Below are 18089 nucleotides of genomic sequence, written 5' to 3'. Positions count from 1 at the left end.
CTGAATGTATTAGTTGTTGTGCACTTGTAGTGCTGCTACACAGGTAAACCCCAGGGAGTGTGTGGTAAACAAGGCACCAGCTCTTCAAGGTAATGAGGGGATGTCACTTACCTTTAAGCTTTGCCTTATAGATGACTAGCAATATGGGGTTATTTCAGGACAAGAGGAAGGAGCTCAGACACACTGAATATATAGCCAATTCATATTATTTTGGGATTGTGGTATGAGGAGGCAGAAGTTGTGTATTTAATTTGAATGTTTATTAAATAATATCACATTGAAAGAAAGAGGATTAAAATGCCTCTCATCTCCCCATGACAAATTCCCCACTGCTCCTAATGCCGAAAACATACAATTGCAAAATCATATTGTTTGTGATCCACAGAGAATGCTATGCTTAAATATAATCATTTAAATACACTTGGTTTAATATCAAATAAATCCAGCAAATTAGAAACATATGTTAACTGGCGAGTATAGTTTGTTTCATCAGTAAATTGATAATAGCTCAATAAACACATTGGCAGATAGGGTTCACCGCATATGTTGTAACTGACAAGCCTGTCTGTGTAATAAAAGATGAAATCTGACACTTTCCTGGCTAAAACATCATTGTGTTTTCAGACATAGGATGGAATGATACAGTATGAGATGATCCCTGATGTTGCATGCATGTGTCATAATAAACCAATGGCTCTCGCAAACATGTAAAACGAGTCTGGATGTTTACGAGCATTACAATATGATGACTAGATCTATTTATATGGGTTGCTCTGTTCATTGTCCCATGTGTTCCTGTGATTAGCTATACTGCAAAAAATGTCTGTCATCATCTAACCTACCAAATTCGTTTCAAACAAATGAATTTGGCTATTAACCTGGTGACATTATGGTTATACCTAAAAAAATTGGTCAGGTCAAGGATGAATCCTGCTATTGAAAATGTAGCATAATTAATCATGTGAACAAGTTTCCTTTTCATACAATGAATAATTAAGAAAACTTGCAGAGAAAATGTCATTATCTCTCATTCTTTCATTGTCATCTTTCTTTTATCTCTATCTTTCGGTTTTGTTTTGCAGTCCTCCTTTCCCTTTTGTCTCTTGCTTATATGATGTGTCTAATTTTGTGCTCAGAGGTCAGGGAGTTTACTGCTGACTGGAATTTAAGATCTGCAGGATGTTCAATTCACTGAAGGAAAACAATACACAGCTTTCCATGCAGGAAGTCCCACTAACTGCTGTCCTAACCATGGGGTGGAGAGGCACATTTGGCGTGCCACAGCTGTCTGTAATCGGTCCTCTTTCACTTTGGAAAACATGCTTTTTTTCACCGAATTTTAAATAAGAGCTCTGGTAACCTGACTATTTTTATCAAGAGTTGGTGTTCTATGAGGTGAAGAGATTGCTCTGAGGAATGTGTGTTTTCGGGAATCATGGCTGCATTCTTTGCCTTTGCTGACAGATAAAACTGATAGAGGGACACCGCGAGGGTGTGACGTGTAACCAGAGATGCAGGTGCTGTTTGTACATTCTATGGCTGTAAGTGTAGCATAATCAAACCATGATCATGTGCTTTTCCACCTAAAGCCAGCGGATATCTCATAGTTGCCCATCTTTGAGAATCTGAAAAAGAAACACAGAAGAAAAAAAAGATCATGCTTATTGGGAGTGTGCAACTGTCCCGCTTGGTTCACAGAGCACTTTCAGAGAGACAGTCAGATTCTAAGGTTATGTGTCTATTGCCTTCATGAAGGGATTGCTAGGAAATGTAGCAGATGCACAGACAATGAGTGAATCCTCGTAATCACTGCTACTATCTATTGCTAAGCTACTTAGCTATTACTTGTCTCTAATATAGGGACAAATTGTTCTTTGTTGACCTAACTAAGCCTGCCACACACATCCTGAAAAGTGAAGCCAGAGCCCCTTGATCGCCCCCAGGTGGCTGGTCCCAGTATAGCTCATAAACTGCCCCCTCCATGGATTCTAATGGGACGCGAGACAAGCTAAACAATCGAATCACACTTCAAATAATTTTTCTCCAAAGATGGTTTCTGTCATTTTAGGTTGTTTTTTTAAGTTCAAGTGTTCGTTTTTTAAATAAGTTTGGTCTTAGTTAGTTATTTGATGCTATAAAAACTGGATGTGACGTCATGATTTACAGCTTCTCTGAGCGAAGTTGTCACTGAGGTACCAACGGACTTTGGAGAAGATTAGAGCTTTTGCTTTAATGTCTAAATTTCACACAGGCATAATGATTTGTTTAAAGTTGTTTAAAATGAGCTGCAGTAAACTGTACCAATAGATACTGCGAACGGGATTTTGATATCGAGTCTCAAATCAGCGCAAGATGTCAGCACCATATTTGGACATTGCCGGCTTCGCTTTTCTACAATGGAAGATAGTGAAGGGGTACATCGTCCATCTTTTGTTTTTTTTACAGTCTATGGACCCAAACTGCCTTATCGTCCCTATTTTATTGCCTTTGACATGGAAGAGGACATGACCAGCAGTGTTCAAAACCTCATATTTCACCAGTTTATCAAAAACAAGATGATATAAATTATGAGGAAAAGTTTTGCTTTGACTGAAAAAACATAATCAGGCAAATCATGAGTGCTGCTCTTGATCTGATTCCTCATTCAGGTTTTGTTGTTTAAATCCATAGTGGAAGGCATGAGATGGATCTACCGTGACTGAGGATGCTTGACATTGTTGAACATATGACTGAGGGTTACTAGAAGTGAGACTAAACAGATTACCGGTATGATATGCATTGTTTACATAGACACACCACACCCTATATAATTAGTTCTGTAGTTTTTCCTTAGTTATGAATCCTGGCCAAACATTATACATCTTCAACAAATATATGAATACAGTCTGATGACAAGGGAGAAAAGGGGGATTCTTCTCTGTTGTTTAATTATATTATACAGATTGTGTGATAAGGAAGCTATCATTGATATGTTGATATTTGTGTGTTCACACTTTTTCTACTATGAATGGGAGAACAGTTGAGCCAAACCTGTCTGTCACAGGATAGTTCATAGTATAAAAGACAATACTGGCTTTTGGTGACACTGACACTAATAATAATATCTATTGGCTTTTGACTTTGTGGGGAACTAAAGTTACTCTTGACAGACATTTTGGGATGTAAGATCATAGTTGAATGTGTCCTGTTCCTCAAACTATAGCAGATAAAAATCTGTATATTAAAATAATAATGAAAGGTGCACAAGATAAACAGTACTATGAGTAACACCCCCCCCCCAATCAGGTGACATATTATATTAGCTATTTAAGCAACTTTGCTCTTAAATAAAGACACACCACATCATTCACTCAGAAAGTCTCCTGACTATACTGTTCTGAACACTCATCATGGGGAAAAAGATTTCTGAACCCAGTGAGTCATCAATTGTGCTGCCTGTTAGAGCTCTATAGATAGCCTCAAATAACCTGCAAGTATTTGCCTGAAAATCTTAATGTGACTAACTACTCAGCAAAGTGAAAATTACTCACAAACCCAATAATATGACTAAACATTGCTCCATAGAACTGTTGCTTCCACTTTATAAGGCGTAGGAGCAGGGCCATTATCTTTATTTGGAAATATACGGTAAAATATGGCTACATGTTGATACGACAAGCTGCATGTTTGAAGGTATAAGGGAGATTTCTTTTTTTGTATTTTAAAGTTTACTTTATAGTGATTGTTGTCTGTACTTTGGGGGCATTTTGAGATGTAGAGAGAGAAAGCATTAATAAATAAAGCAAATAAATATATTTTGACAAAATACTTTTTATAATACCTAGTTAAGTAAATAACAAAAACAAATGTGTTATGACTCATTTATAAGGTGCATGATTCAGCTATATATGTCTTATCTTTTCTCATGTCACTCCTGTCACTGAACCTCTGACAATGTAAAATAGTATGTGTGTGTGTGTGTGTGTGTGGGGGGGGGGGGGGGGTCCTCATATGTTTTTGTGACATATGAGGACACAAATGTGTATAATGACATGGGTATGACATAGGTATTACAAGGAGAGGGTGAATTTTTCAAAATGCTTTTAAATCATGATGAGGTTTTTTTAGAAAGTAAAAATGCAGAATGTTTCCTGTGATGGGTAGGTTTAGGGGCAGGGGCAGTGTAAGGGGATAGAAAGTACGGTTTGTACAGTATAAAAACCATTACACCTATGGAATGTCCCCATATGTCAGAAAAACAAACGTGTGTGTGTGTGTGTGTGTGTGTGTGTGTGTGTGTGTGTGTGTGTGATTGTGTGTGTGTGTGTGTGTGTGTGTGTGTGTGTGTGTGTGTGTGTGTGTGTGTGTGTGTGTGTGTGTGTGTGTGTGTGTGTGTGTGTGTGTGTGTGTGTGTGTGTGTGTGTGTGTGTCATAGCTATAATAATTATAGCAATCAAAATAATAATTACCATTAGACAATGGTCAGTTATTTAGTTTGAATGAAATGCAAACTGAAAATTATGTTGGAAAAGTCAGACATTATGTGCCTTTATCTGTACTCCTCCTGCACGTGTACATTATCACCCTTTTTAAAGCAATTAATCTATTCTGTCTTCCAGCGTGGATGTGCCTAAGACAGACGAAATTCCAATTAAATTCCTGCTGCGGGTCGGTTTAAACAGACCGTTATAAATATGCGAGGTGACGCTCTACCTCACACAAAAGCTCTCCCCCTAAAATACAGTCGCTTATCTTTGCTCTTCTCTGCTAAGAATACTTCCGCTCGTGTTAAGCAGTGTGTTATAGGCTTTGCTCTTGTTCGGACCTTCGTAGTAAAATCATAACAAAACACGTTGACAAAATGTTTAAAACTAGGGTGGACATTTGGTTTCTGGGTTTTGGGTAATCTTTGATTATAAATTATTGGGTTGTAGGCTATGATAGGTTACTTTTTGGTAAATTCCTATATAACTAACTTAACCCCTTGTTTCCTAAAACAAATTACACCTTGCACTATCAATGTTTAATATGATAGATCTGGATCTATATATTTTAATATTTGTACGTTGGCTGGTTGCAGGCCGGTATACGCTATTAACGTAAGTAACTAACGTCCGTACGTGCATCGTTTACAGGAGCAGTCAGGTGCAAACGTGCTTAACTCAGGCCTTGATATTGCCACAATATGTCAAACAAAAAAGTGTGAGACTTTCTAAAGTAGAAATGGCGCGTCATCTTGGGATGGTATTGAAAGTTATTATTTCAGAATAAAGTAATAAAGGATATGACTTTGGTACTATACTATTTTAGAAATATTGTTGCTAACTTCATACTAGTCATGTTAATGAAAATATTAAAAAAGGTTAATTTATTGTGTTTATAATAAAACTATTTTAAACTAAAAAGCACATGTTATGTTCTGACATCAGTATAATTAAACAGCTTCTCTCTTGCCATTATTTAGCTATTTATGTTTATCAAGTAGACCTGCATAAAGTTAGCCTATAGCGTGTAGTCTGCAAGTAGGCTAAATCCAGACCTATCGCGTGACATGCGCACACCGTTAATCCGCTTTCAATGCGATTTTACACTCTTTTATCCTCGGATTTAGTTTATACAATGAATTTGAAAATTATCAAAAGGCATTAATATTGTATATTAAATGTCCCCTTGCCTCTGTTTGACTAAAAACAAGGATGGAGATAAGTTTAAATTCACGTGAAGAAGCTTGAGTGGTTGCCAATAGTCCTACGAGACTCTCCTTAATTTAGCCATGCGTTTGGGAAAATGTGCCTTAGAGATTGTGTAGCCTACTACTTACGTGCACCTGATGTTTTACCTCTGCTTCTGTTCCTTCTGCTATTTCTTCAGGAAACCCAGCTCTTAGATATATCTTTATTAAATGTGCCCCCATATGTTTGCCTAATAGTAGGCTAGCAAGTATGTCATTACAAATATTATTTTTTTCATAAATTATTTTAAGACCTTTATGAATCCTGTCTGTGCTGTTAAGCTCCTATTTATGTCTGCAGGACCAAATGTCTGGAAATGGACCTAGCTCCTCAAGGATTTGCTGACAGCAAACGATACATGAACTTTAGTGTCATTGTTGTGGTTTTCGTGCCTTTTGAGGGAATGTACATCAGGAGCGTAAGTTAGCCTAATTGTTGTGGGTCTGGGCTTGTTTTAACTGCTAACGGATTTATGATCTTGTTCTATGAGGCCATCCAAGGCAATTAGCACATAAGCTCTAAATAGATGATGGTTTGTGAGCAATAAAGCCATTACCTCCAGCATAAACTGACAGTCTCTCTAACTAAACTCCTACCACAAGCTAAACAGAAAGACCCCCCCCCCCCCCCCCCCACACACACACACACACACACACACACACCACCACCCCCCATTGGACAATTACAGTCAACGCTTTTTTATTATGAATTCGAAATTTGACAATGCATTTAGTTTTGTGGGCCTCTCAAAAATCTATAAGCTGTACAAAAAATTATGTTTTCCTACCTGTTTTTCTTAATCCCCGTGACCACCGTAATCATAGGCCATCAACAGAGCCCCACACTAGCAGTTAGATGATGCGCCTGTTTTTATGCATAGTAAATACAGAGATATTAAAGAAACTTTTTAATAATGTTTTTTTATGTTTTTATTTGTTTTAATAAATAAATAATCTAGAGCTATAGTTGGTCAGCTGACCCAAGCTGTAAAGTGACTGCCATGCTGTTTTGACGCATTATGCAATATTCAGCTAAATCTTCAAATCTGAACATCCCGACTTTTTCCCGAAGCATGATAGAAGCGTTAGGCCTTCGTTAAACACATGTGTGTGAGGGGACTGTAGGAGTGATTTTGTGCGAAACATTAATGAGTAGACCTACGTCTTTTAAATGGCCCATGCGGTAGTTTTAGTGGCGTGGTTTAAGATATTTTCCACAACTCTCCCCACTACCCTTTCCATTAAGAGCGATTAGATGATGTCCATTGAAAGTTGCTGATCCATAGAGAAAATGGCAGTGGATAAAAGGCGATTTCAAGTGACCTTCTCGTCCCTTTCACACCAATCTGAGCCCCCAAATAGTTAGGGATCAAATTGAACAAAAGCCCCCTCCTCTTCCCTTTCAACTCACTACTACTCAAAGTGACAAAACCCACCATCGCATTAGAGAGGCGCGCAACGTGTTTAAAAACGGTGAGATTATTACAGAGAGAAAATACCAAACTAGAACAAATTGACTCTCTTAACATCTTTTTTTTTTCTTCAAAGCAAAACTCATAACGTATATCTTTAAAACCATACCACAAGCACATGCATCCCAAATGTTTATAATATTTAAATAATGCGCAATTTAGGATAAAACGTGTTCTTACTTGCAAGGTAGTGATCCTTTGCTGAAAGTTTTATTGCTTTGTTCATTACTTTTCAGGGTTTTATTTACACTGTACACGTTTATATTTCTGTCATGCATAGTTTTTCCATTAGTATCTGTGTCTATATATTTAAACCTAGACTACATATATACAATATGTAATGATTACATGAATTTTAAAATTGCTCATGAAAGGCCTGGTAGCAAGCAACAGACAATTCAGATGTATCTTTAGTATAAATTATCAACTTATTGTGCTATACAAGCAATTAAATTTCAATGGAAGCTTTAGTGTATGTACACAGAGACGGAGAGGTATAAACTACAAAGCCTAACCCTTTAGTGTGGTTAATGTTTTAGGTTCAGATGTTTACTATAACGACTGTAAATGTGAGTAAACAAAAATTATACAATTTGTTTTGTTTGCAATGGGATAAAAGTAACTGATAAAGTGTCTTATAAAATAAGGAAAGTGAAATATGTTATCCCTGCTGTGTCCTAAGAGTTTATACCGTCTAACCCGAGCGTATTTACATTCTGCTCACTTGGTAGGAGGTCCGCCATTCGTGGGATTTTATTACTCGAGCAGCTCTTAGGGATCATGCATTAGACTAAATGGTATATGTTGTTTATTGCTATTTTAAAAGAGGTTGCACGGTCATTACGAAATATAACACCATATTACAAATTGCATGAGGTGCTGTGAAACGATTAATTATCATTATTAATATTATTATTATCAGACATTAAAACATTACAGCATAAAGACGCATTTCTTCGACCATCATTGATTTCAAATAGTAACATAACTCAGCCATATGATAATGGTTAGCTAATTTTATTTTATTATTTTGTAATCATAATTATCCTTAATGTTGTCATGTGAAACATTGCAACTCACTTTTTGAACATTGTTTTGCACTTTATTCCACTTACTTTTATCAATAAAACTTTGTCAATAAAAAAATGTGACTAACAAAAGCTTTTTGATGAGTACAAGGCCTAACGCAGAAAATATATAAATATGATACCAAAAAGAACATATATTATATAGGGAAATGTACTCTCCGACTTTAATTGTGCTATAATTGCCTTTAAGTATACTTAAAGTTGATGCCTATAAATGAAAGTCATGAGAAAAGAATACTTTGAGGCAGACATACTTTTATATATTGCTTTTATACTTCTTTCATTTGGATTTTTGTTTTCTTTTTGCTTCTTCTCAAAATTATTTAATGTTTATGCACACGCGACAGCCCTTTATTCTGAACATGTCTATCGTATAATCGTCCTTTTATTCCGTTGACATTATCACTTAGACAAACAGACTGCTATCGATCTTCCCATTACGAGATCATACAAGACGAATAACACAGGTGAAAAGGTGTTTCTTCAAGTCAAACGTTCAGTCATGTTCAGCATCACTACAACGTTAGTTTTTTTTTTTTTTTAAAGATTAAGTAGGCTAGTGCAAGTGATCGATACAAGTGTGTCCACCGATCTCCCGTGGTCTGTACCCGCGGTGCTTTCACCTGACAGTCTCACGCTCTTCATTTGAAAGGTATTTGAGGTTTTAGTCTGATACAAGTTTATGTACATTGCGAGATATTTATATGAATTTCAACTAATTCTGGAATTGCATAAAGTGGTAAAAGTACTTACCTTTCAAATATGGACCAAACTGAGAAACCGCCGATCCCAAAGTAGGATACCCAGCCGGTCGCTGGGCGCTTGCACTTTGAATGTCCAAGTGTCCACTTTACCATTTCTTCAATACTGTTTTCATGCGTGCCTTGTGTTCCCATTCGCTGTCCCTCTCCCTCTCTCCCCTCTCGCTCTCTTCCCTGTCTGTGGAGTAAAACATTGATGGTACACTTAAAGAAGTTTCTCTTTGTTCCTTTTAATCTTATTCGTTTCACCTTTGCAAAGAACAGAAGACAGCAGCGTGTGTTTCTGCGGCTCGGTGTGAGGAGAGACGGGGGAAGCTCCGCGGTCGAGTTGAAAATATAGACTACCTTTTTTCTAAAGGGTTTCGTAAACGGACGGGTGTCGGTGTTTGCCTCCTCTTAACTTCTTTCGCACAGTTTTAGACTTTTGATGCAGAATTTATATATAGCAGAGTTCTGGTGAAAGAGTTTGCCATGATAAAAGTTTATAAAATGGCTATTTAAGAGCATGCCTAATTTTCTTTTAAACCTATCGGTTATGTCAACAGACGGTAGAGCAAAGCTTGTTTCTCCGCGAAAAACAAACAAACAAACAAAAAATTATTTCCAAGTACAGGCATTGCTGAATAAAACAGGCTTAATGTCAATAAAGTTCCACTATAATGGTCAAAGTAAGACTTCGAAACCATGTGTGACCCTATAAATACATCAATAAAATAAAAACCAGACAATGTTCATCCAAAAGCGTTATTTGTCTCTGATCAACATTTAGGAACATGTTAAAAGGACAATAAATAACTAATTTTTATGTCGCTGTAATTGTCTACTGTACGCTAGATGGCAGCCCGATCCAGACATTATAAGCCTGTACAGCGCAGCCCTCGGCATTCATGTACAAAAAGCCGGTTTCCCTGCGCATTATACCAAAAACTTCCCTCGTTAATAATCTGTTAAAACACTCTGAACGATGGATTGTCATACTTTCTAATACCATATTACTCTGATTCCTCTTTTGTGCCCTGACTGGCTTCTTGATCTGCGTCCTATCATTGGTAAAGCATTCCGTTATACTGATATCTTTCTAGTCAAACTAGGGGTAGTCATCGAGCGTCCCAATATATTTTATTTATTTATTTAATCGTTTTACTAAGAACCGGGCATATTATTGACGCGTAAAAATATGGTTTATGCATTGATACGCGATTTCCAGCCGGTATTGTTCTGTCAAATTACGTCGAATATCCATGGGACCTACACAGTTCAAATCTGGACGTTATAATGGGTATTTTTGTCATTAAGACCACAGCTTTGAACAAAACACTTTCAACTTTTGTGAGGCTCGCACCAGTTCCTCTGCCTCACGCGCATTTGTTTATATTTCACGTGCGCGTATAGTTCGCTCATTGCTTTCATCCCGTTTTTCGCCGCTTCTTTCTGGGGTTTCTTCCTCTTTTGTGACAATAGACGGTCCATTCTAATCGGGTTTCAAAGTAAATAGCAGCGCAGGGGCGAGCGCAATGTAAATTGTGCTTGTCAGAGCCCTCAGTCGTAGGTAGCGAGGAGCGAGGACTCTAACCAATGGAGTGAAGGAGGCTTGGCTAACCTTAGCCTCCCATTTTCTCTCTCCCCCCCGATGCAGGGTTCTGACCAGTCAGTCGCCTTTGATTATCAGTTGCCAGCAGCCCCTCTCTTGGCTCCTTGACACGAGCACCATATAAGGCGCAGCGATCTCCATAGAAACGTGTCAGTTTCAATAGTAGTGTCAAAGTTCACTATATACAGACATTCGCGCAGATCTCCGTTTCGGAAACATTGCTCCGCTGGTACTCCCGTTAAAACGCATTCTTTTTTGAGTCTCTGCTTCTTACATATTCCATTAGTTGTTTTTTTTTTTTTTTTTCCTTTTTTATCCTTGCTCTGTTCCTACTGGAGAGGTGAAACTACACAGGCACTCGGGCGACGTTGTTTTTTTTTTTTTCTTTCGCCGGACCAGATGAGCTTTATTCATGAACATAGATAGAGAAATCCGTTCTTCAGTGTTTCCTCCTCTTCAACCGCGAAGACGGAGAGAGGAGCAAGGAAGAAAAAAGAGGGGAATTTATTTTGCACAGCACTTTGGATCTCCGGTCCACCAGAAAGCTATTATTTTTGCTTCAACGTGAAGAATTTTTATTGCGGTATTTTTTAAGAAAACTGAATTTTTTTTTATTACGACTGGGATCGCTTTCTCTATACACGATTGGGTTCCCGAATGGCTGACTGCAATTTACCTTGGAACTGGCCTCCCGACAATTGCATATCCTGATCGGGTGCCTTTCAATCGACTGCGGTATTTTGAATGTATTGATCATTTTCTGCTTCTACTTTTTTCCTTATGAGATTGAGTGCTCCGATTTGAATTCGCGCTGCCGTTCGTCCAAGACTTCCCTTTTCCCTGCTCCGATATCCGAGCGACCAGTTCGCTTGAAAGCACTTTTCGGGCCCGAGATATGGCAATGGTAGTTAGCGTCTGGCGAGATCCGCAGGAAGACGTGGCCGGAGGACCTCCGAGCGGCCCCAATCCAGCAGCTCAGCCGGCGAGGGAGCAACAGCAGGCGGCGTCAGCGGCACCACACACTCCGCAGACACCCAGTCAGCCAGGACCCCCGTCCACACCAGGGACGGCTGGCGACAAGGGCAGCCAGAATTCTGGACAGAGTCAGCAGCATATAGAATGTGTTGTTTGCGGGGACAAATCGAGCGGCAAGCACTATGGTCAATTCACCTGCGAAGGATGCAAAAGTTTCTTCAAGAGGAGTGTCCGAAGGAACTTAACATATACATGTCGTGCCAACAGGAACTGTCCTATTGACCAGCACCATCGTAATCAGTGCCAATATTGTCGGCTGAAGAAATGTTTAAAAGTGGGCATGCGGCGGGAAGGTGAATATATTTTTCTGAACGCAACACACTATTGCTACACACAGTTGTATTGCTCAGAGTCAGTTACAGCTCGCACTATAGACATACAAACGTGAAATGCATTTGCTGTGATTGCTTACTAAAGAGTGTCAGAGGGCGCGTACAAGCAGTAGTAAATCCGCTCGCATAGGCAAGATCAGCATACATGTAATGGTAATATTGTTCACATAGATAGACAAGCGTCATATGCATCTATTTCAACTCAGCCAATTACATGAGATATTAAAGTCACCCATGAATACTGTATGTGTGTAAAAGAGAGAAAGAGAAGGATGAAGTGTGTATATGCGCGCGCGTGCGTGCTGAAAGACTGCACAAGACTGCCGAAAAGCCTTCTACACGCGCTAACCCCGTGTTGTATACCTAAATTAAATAAGGGTCTATAGTTTTATCTTTGGAAATAAGATGTGTGTCTGTTTTTACGCCGTAGCCTAAAGTAAACGTTTAGAGGCCTGTCTGTCCCCTCAAAGCCTAAGCTGTATGCGAACAATGGCCTTTGCAAGTCTACTCTTAATAAACTGAGTAGAACGAAACTGCTATTAAAAACTATATATTGTCTTAAAATGAGAATAAGTTCAACGTTAGAGAATTAATATGCATTTTTGCTTGTTCTAAATAATCACAAGTCTTTGTGCTCGATTTGTGAATAGATTTTTGTTTGTTTGTTTGTTTCAGAATTAGTAGGCTATCTTATTATATTGCCTGTAAACTTACTAGGATACTACACACAAACCTATGTATATTGCAGGCATTGTATGCCAAAGTATTAGTGTAGCATTTCTAACAAGAAGGAGGCTGCTGTAATTGAAGCAGTTCTAATGAATAGTCGAGATTTAAGCTCCTCGTTCACAATGTTTACAACATGCAAATCAAACAAAACGCATTAAAAATGTCCATGTGCAGCATACGTGTGTACTGTGTGTGTGAAGGCAAAACACGAGAAAGAGCTAGTCTCTGAATGACTCAATAATAGCTATTTAAGTTCACAAACAAAGGTAAACATCACCCCCTAATAACCGATGCGGTTGCACAATGTGAAAGTATTTTTTTTATACGCAGTGCCGTAAATAGTATGTAATTTAATTATATTTCCGTAGATTTTAAACAGCAGTCCAGACTACTCATGCTCTCGAAGTAAAGCTTCCACGTCAATGATGTTTCTCAGTTCTAGATGTACATTTCCTCTCCCTTTCTTTCTTTTTGTCAGCGGTTCAGCGAGGAAGAATGCCTCCAACCCAACCGAACCCGGGCCAATACGCGCTAACGAACGGGGATCCTCTGAACGGTCATTGCTATCTCTCCGGATACATCTCGTTACTACTTCGGGCCGAGCCTTATCCTACGTCTCGCTATGGCAGCCAGTGCATGCAGCCCAATAATATTATGGGGATCGAGAACATCTGTGAGCTTGCGGCTCGTCTGCTCTTCAGTGCTGTGGAATGGGCGAGGAACATCCCTTTCTTTCCCGACCTGCAGATCACCGACCAGGTGTCCCTACTCAGACTGACATGGAGCGAGTTATTTGTGCTAAACGCGGCTCAGTGCTCCATGCCCCTACATGTGGCCCCACTGCTTGCCGCTGCCGGCCTGCACGCCTCGCCTATGTCGGCGGACCGCGTCGTGGCCTTCATGGATCACATTCGTATCTTCCAGGAACAGGTCGAGAAGCTCAAAGCACTACACGTCGATTCTGCAGAATACAGCTGCATTAAGGCAATAGTGCTCTTCACTTCAGGTGAGTGTGTGAGACGAGGCCTACTTACAGACATAAGGGGGCAATGCAATACGGGGTGGATAAGCTTCGGCATCGCAGCTATAGCTCACTAGTGGGCCTCAGGCTGGCTTTATACTGTAAAATCTCTTTAGCGCACAAGTAATAAAGCAGTAGGCCTATTTCAAATGTATTTAAAAGACATTGACTAATATTTAATATTTAATGTAATACAAAATGTCTTAGGCCTATAGCCTATTGTAGTCTTCAGATCATGTTATATTTATAGACTATTGTGCAATATTCAATTTATGAGCTCGAATATGTATTTCACGGTAATTCTATGTGTTAAAAAAATATTAAGGCCAATATTTGTACAATCAAGTGTAGATCTCGTTCAGCATATCTTTCTTAAATCGGCTCAAGCTTAACCACTGTTCACAGTTGTGCAGATACCACAGTGTGCATACACAAATATACATTTGGGGCCTTCTCTGTTAAGAAAAGGTGACTTGTGAGTCCTCTATTATTAATAACTGCTTTTAAGGTGACATTTAAAAATTATATTTTTAAATGTATATTTAGTAGGCTATGTTCTCGCAGAAATATCCGTCACTAGTGTCTGTCGGTTTAATGACGGCTTAATTTGCCAAATAGTAAAAAAAAAAAAAAAAAACTATAACAATTTTACCAAAACATTGATCGACACCAAATTACCATCACACCTCTAAAGCATTGTAATTGACGTCTATAATATATATGTATTTTTCTGAGCAACATATTTACGATAGTAAATATAGTAACATTGTTAAGTTTTAAACGGACTGTGGTTTTTGATATTATGTAGGCCTATACGTAGTATTATTACATGCGTATTTTATATTGTTAAATATGGTGATTTTATCTTCATAGGCTATTAGTTAAGTGAAATATATTAAATATGAAATATTAACTTAAATATATTTATTTTAGCAGTTGGAATTATATATAGGCTACGTTTTAACAAATAAAATTAAGTAGTCAATACCAGCCTTTAAACGTCTTTGATTGTTCAGCAAAGGTGCAGGCTTAAACACATACACACACACACACACACACACACACACACACACACACACACACACACACACACACACACACACACACACACACACTATATATATATATATATATATATATATATATATATATATATATATATATATATATATATATTTGTGTGTGTGTGTGTGTGTATAATTTACTAAACGTGTCTAAAACGAGACTAGCTTACTCATTATGTTCTGTAGTGTAGCCATAAATGTTGTAGTCTTTTCCCCCTAGGTGAAATAAGATGAGGCGTTCAAGTTAATTTAAGTAGGCCACGGCTCGGTTTACACTTTGTGTATTGCCTTAATTTAGTGTTGATTAGCATATGTACAGCATGCCAAAAATGTAAAAACATTTGTTTATGTTCTGAACATCTAATCTTTGCCACCGAAATGTAACGTTATAGGCTATTTGTTTTTCAGTGACGTCAGTGTCACACAGAACCTTCCTTGCCATTCTTAACAATGAATTGCTTACAAAGCACTCAAATATGTTGGGACTGGACTGGTAGCGAATCAGAACAACTTATAGACACTTCCGTAAATCAGGTTTTCGTAATTTACAGGACGTGAAAGCAATATGTTTCAATAATAACTGTATATTCTGATTGGTTGTCAGGCCAATGTGCTGCATAAACTTTTCAACATATAGCCTAGTCATATGTTTCACGTGATGGATTAATAATTCGTAATGCGCCCCTTTGGCTTTGTACCTTCTCGAGTTCTTTCTGATTAAATGTAAATCGTTAAGTAAACTATTAACAAAAACATTCGTACACATACGAAATCTTGCATTGTATTTTGCTGAATTGCCTCTATTTTTATAGCACATGGCAGCAGCGGAAAGTGGCCCATGAGGTCACATTACTGAGAGATTTTTTAGCAAGGATTTAGCACAGTTCAGAAGTTCAGAAGGTTATTGTATTTGACCGCAGTGTGTTCTAGTCCAGTCCAATTAAGATCAGTCGCCGAGGCATGTTGCACACAACGGCCGTACACTTTAGCTCTTAAATTGAACAAAATGTAAACTCTTATTTTGAATATCTTCAACACAGCCGCCATATTAGAATGCTGACAAAATAGGTATTGGCCTGGTGATGGTGTTCAGGAGAAAGGACGTTTGGCTGGACTGAGTTGTCCCAATGGCTGAGCAATGTGTTTACTGCATTGGCGTTCTCAGTAGGCTACAAACACGTTTGACCTATTGGCATTAATTGACATACATTTGTATTTGTATTTTTTAATAGCTGTCCTTTTCTAAAATGTAGGGGATTGTGTCCTCAAGCACGTCCACGGTCATAAAATGCGATTGCTTCCAGCGGCCTTGCCTCCTCATTCAAACTCGCAAGCAGAGGCAACTGCTGGTACAGGGAATCGGACGAGGAATGACTCGGTAGCATCTGGAAAGCAATTAGGTTATAATTCGGTTATTACCATGCCAAATTCTCTGTCAAATATGTAGCTGGGTATTTCCATATTTGACACAGACGTGAGCGCCTTCTCCATCCTCTTCAGATGAGCTTATGTGCACCCTCGTCCCCGCGAACTCTTTGTTTAGTCTGATTTGTGAGCGTGCATGTGGTATGTCCCCTACAACGCAGGAAATACGTTCTGTTACTCTTGAGGGATTGCACAGTCGTACTGTTTATTTATATTACAGGCAGCCTCATACGCTGCGTGATGCATGATGTTGGGCTCGTGTTTGTTCATCTCACTTTGTCAACAACACGTAATGCTGATGCTGAATGATAACCTGGGCCTCTTCTGTGCTGTGTTTTGTCTACTCAGACGCTTGCGGCCTGTCAGATGCTGCACACATCGAGAGCCTGCAAGAGAAGTCTCAGTGCGCCCTGGAGGAGTACGTGAGGAGCCAGTACCCGAACCAGCCCAGTCGCTTTGGCAAGCTTTTGCTGCGACTGCCTTCTCTCCGCACTGTCTCTTCGTCAGTAATTGAACAGCTGTTCTTCGTTCGCTTGGTAGGTAAAACTCCCATTGAAACCCTCATCAGGGATATGTTATTATCCGGGAGCAGCTTCAACTGGCCCTACATGTCCATTCAATGATCCGAATGAGCGAGTGAAACAAAAAGACTAAAGGACCAAAATTCTGCAAGCCCTTTCAAGAAGACTATATATATAGGACCTAATTTCTGACCACTTAGGAAGACACTCTTTTTTTTTTGTCTTCTGGGACCGAAATGGAATATGTAATGTACAAAGATTAAAGAACTGGACGTACTCCCGTGCAAATCCATCGCCGTCATCAAGAACACTCTCCATTTTGTAAAATACTAGTCTTTATTTTCTTTTTCTTTCTTTTTTTTTCTTTTGTAAAGAACAAAATACGTACAAATAAAATGAAGAACATCATATGCGCAGTAAATGAGCAAGACTTAGCGGGAAAGAAATTTCCAAGCAATTATAAGAAATGTCCTGTGTCTATGTATCTCTGTTTTGTATTTTTTCTGGTTCTAAACCAGTTTTTTCTGTGATTCTATACTAATGATTTTTGATATAACCTTTTGCTTCTTATAATGAGTGCGATATATGTTGTTGAAGATATGTTCTCCAAGAATTAAAATTGAAGTGAGAATTTAAAAATAAAGAAAAACATTAGACAAATAAGACACAGTCTAATCGCAATGACAATTTCACTGATGGTTGAGCCTTCCCCCACTTGATGCTATGGACATGCAACTTCGGCAAATCTGACCTCATGGACATTATAAAGGAGAGGACAACGGTGAAACTTTTTCTTGGTCGTATGTGTGTGCGAGTGTGTGTGTTGAGTCAATCATCAGTCAGAGATAAAAGACATGAAAAGTCAAAAGCACTTTTAATATATCATTTTCAAATACATTTTGTTTGTTTCGTCTTGATATTTCCGCTATTTCTTTTTTTTTTATTGGATGTTGCCTTTCATTTTTGCTCAATCCATGATATGCCTGTGCAGAAGGGTCGCGTGAAGTTGTGTGATGGTGACTATACTATTAAAAAGGAAATAGGCAACACTTGTCTCGCTCTCAGCAAATTCAATGTTCTTCATGCTATTAATGAGCTGTTTTAAGGGGTTTTGGGTCTGCTTTTACATGGATGCATATTTCTGTTTGGTAAGGAAGGCCAACGAAAACACATAGGTTGGTTTCATCTGTATGTTGACACAGAATCTGAAGCCCATCAAGAAGAGTTTCAGAGCTTTAACCCCTATAGAATCCCACACGTTACAATTGCAGGGCATTCGATTACTTCTGGTGCCATATTTATTCTCTGTGCGCGTTTTGGGGAGCACGTGCGTTTTATAT

At 38.6% G+C, this 18089-nt stretch overlaps 1 protein-coding gene and 1 long non-coding RNA gene across 4 annotated transcripts; one reads left to right on the top strand and one right to left on the bottom strand.

Annotated features, from left to right (window-relative positions):
• Positions 1 to 222: 222 nt before the first annotated feature.
• On the bottom strand, positions 223 to 10000 carry LOC137070781 (uncharacterized). 3 transcript variants are annotated; one of them, XR_010904329.1, is made up of 3 exons: positions 9024 to 10000; positions 6499 to 6575; positions 223 to 1625 (listed from the first exon to the last, which is right to left on the bottom strand). It is a non-coding gene; the product is annotated as an uncharacterized lncRNA (long non-coding RNA). The 3 variants fall into 3 exon arrangements; XR_010904330.1 differs by lacking the exon at positions 6499 to 6575 and having other exon boundaries at positions 9024 to 9209; positions 9281 to 9996; XR_010904328.1 differs by lacking the exon at positions 6499 to 6575.
• A 674-nt stretch (positions 10001 to 10674) lies between these two features.
• On the top strand, positions 10675 to 17798 carry nr2f1a (nuclear receptor subfamily 2, group F, member 1a). Its single transcript, XM_067438217.1, has 3 exons — positions 10675 to 11950; positions 13197 to 13724; positions 16577 to 17798. The coding sequence occupies exons 1-3, from the start codon at positions 11518 to 11520 to the stop codon at positions 16849 to 16851; spliced, it is 1236 nt and encodes a 411-aa protein (XP_067294318.1). The 5' UTR covers positions 10675 to 11517; the 3' UTR covers positions 16852 to 17798.
• The last annotated feature ends 291 nt before the right edge of the window (positions 17799 to 18089 follow it).

Source organism: Pseudorasbora parva, chromosome 3, assembly GCF_024679245.1.
Source record: "Pseudorasbora parva isolate DD20220531a chromosome 3, ASM2467924v1, whole genome shotgun sequence".
NCBI lineage: Eukaryota > Metazoa > Chordata > Actinopteri > Cypriniformes > Gobionidae > Pseudorasbora > Pseudorasbora parva.
Note: the sequence above shows the minus strand (reverse complement) of the source record. Positions and strands in the feature narration are given on the sequence as shown.

Bases quoted from the DNA above. Each gene is read 5' to 3' on its own strand.
- nr2f1a (XM_067438217.1), top strand. From the start codon at position 11,518: ATGGCAATGGTAGTTAGCGTCTGGCGAGATCCGCAGGAAGACGTGGCC. The intron at 11,951-13,196 runs GTGAATATATTT...TCTTTTTGTCAG, and splicing joins AGTGGGCATGCGGCGGGAAG to CGGTTCAGCGAGGAAGAATG. The intron at 13,725-16,576 runs GTGAGTGTGTGA...TTGTCTACTCAG, and splicing joins AATAGTGCTCTTCACTTCAG to ACGCTTGCGGCCTGTCAGAT.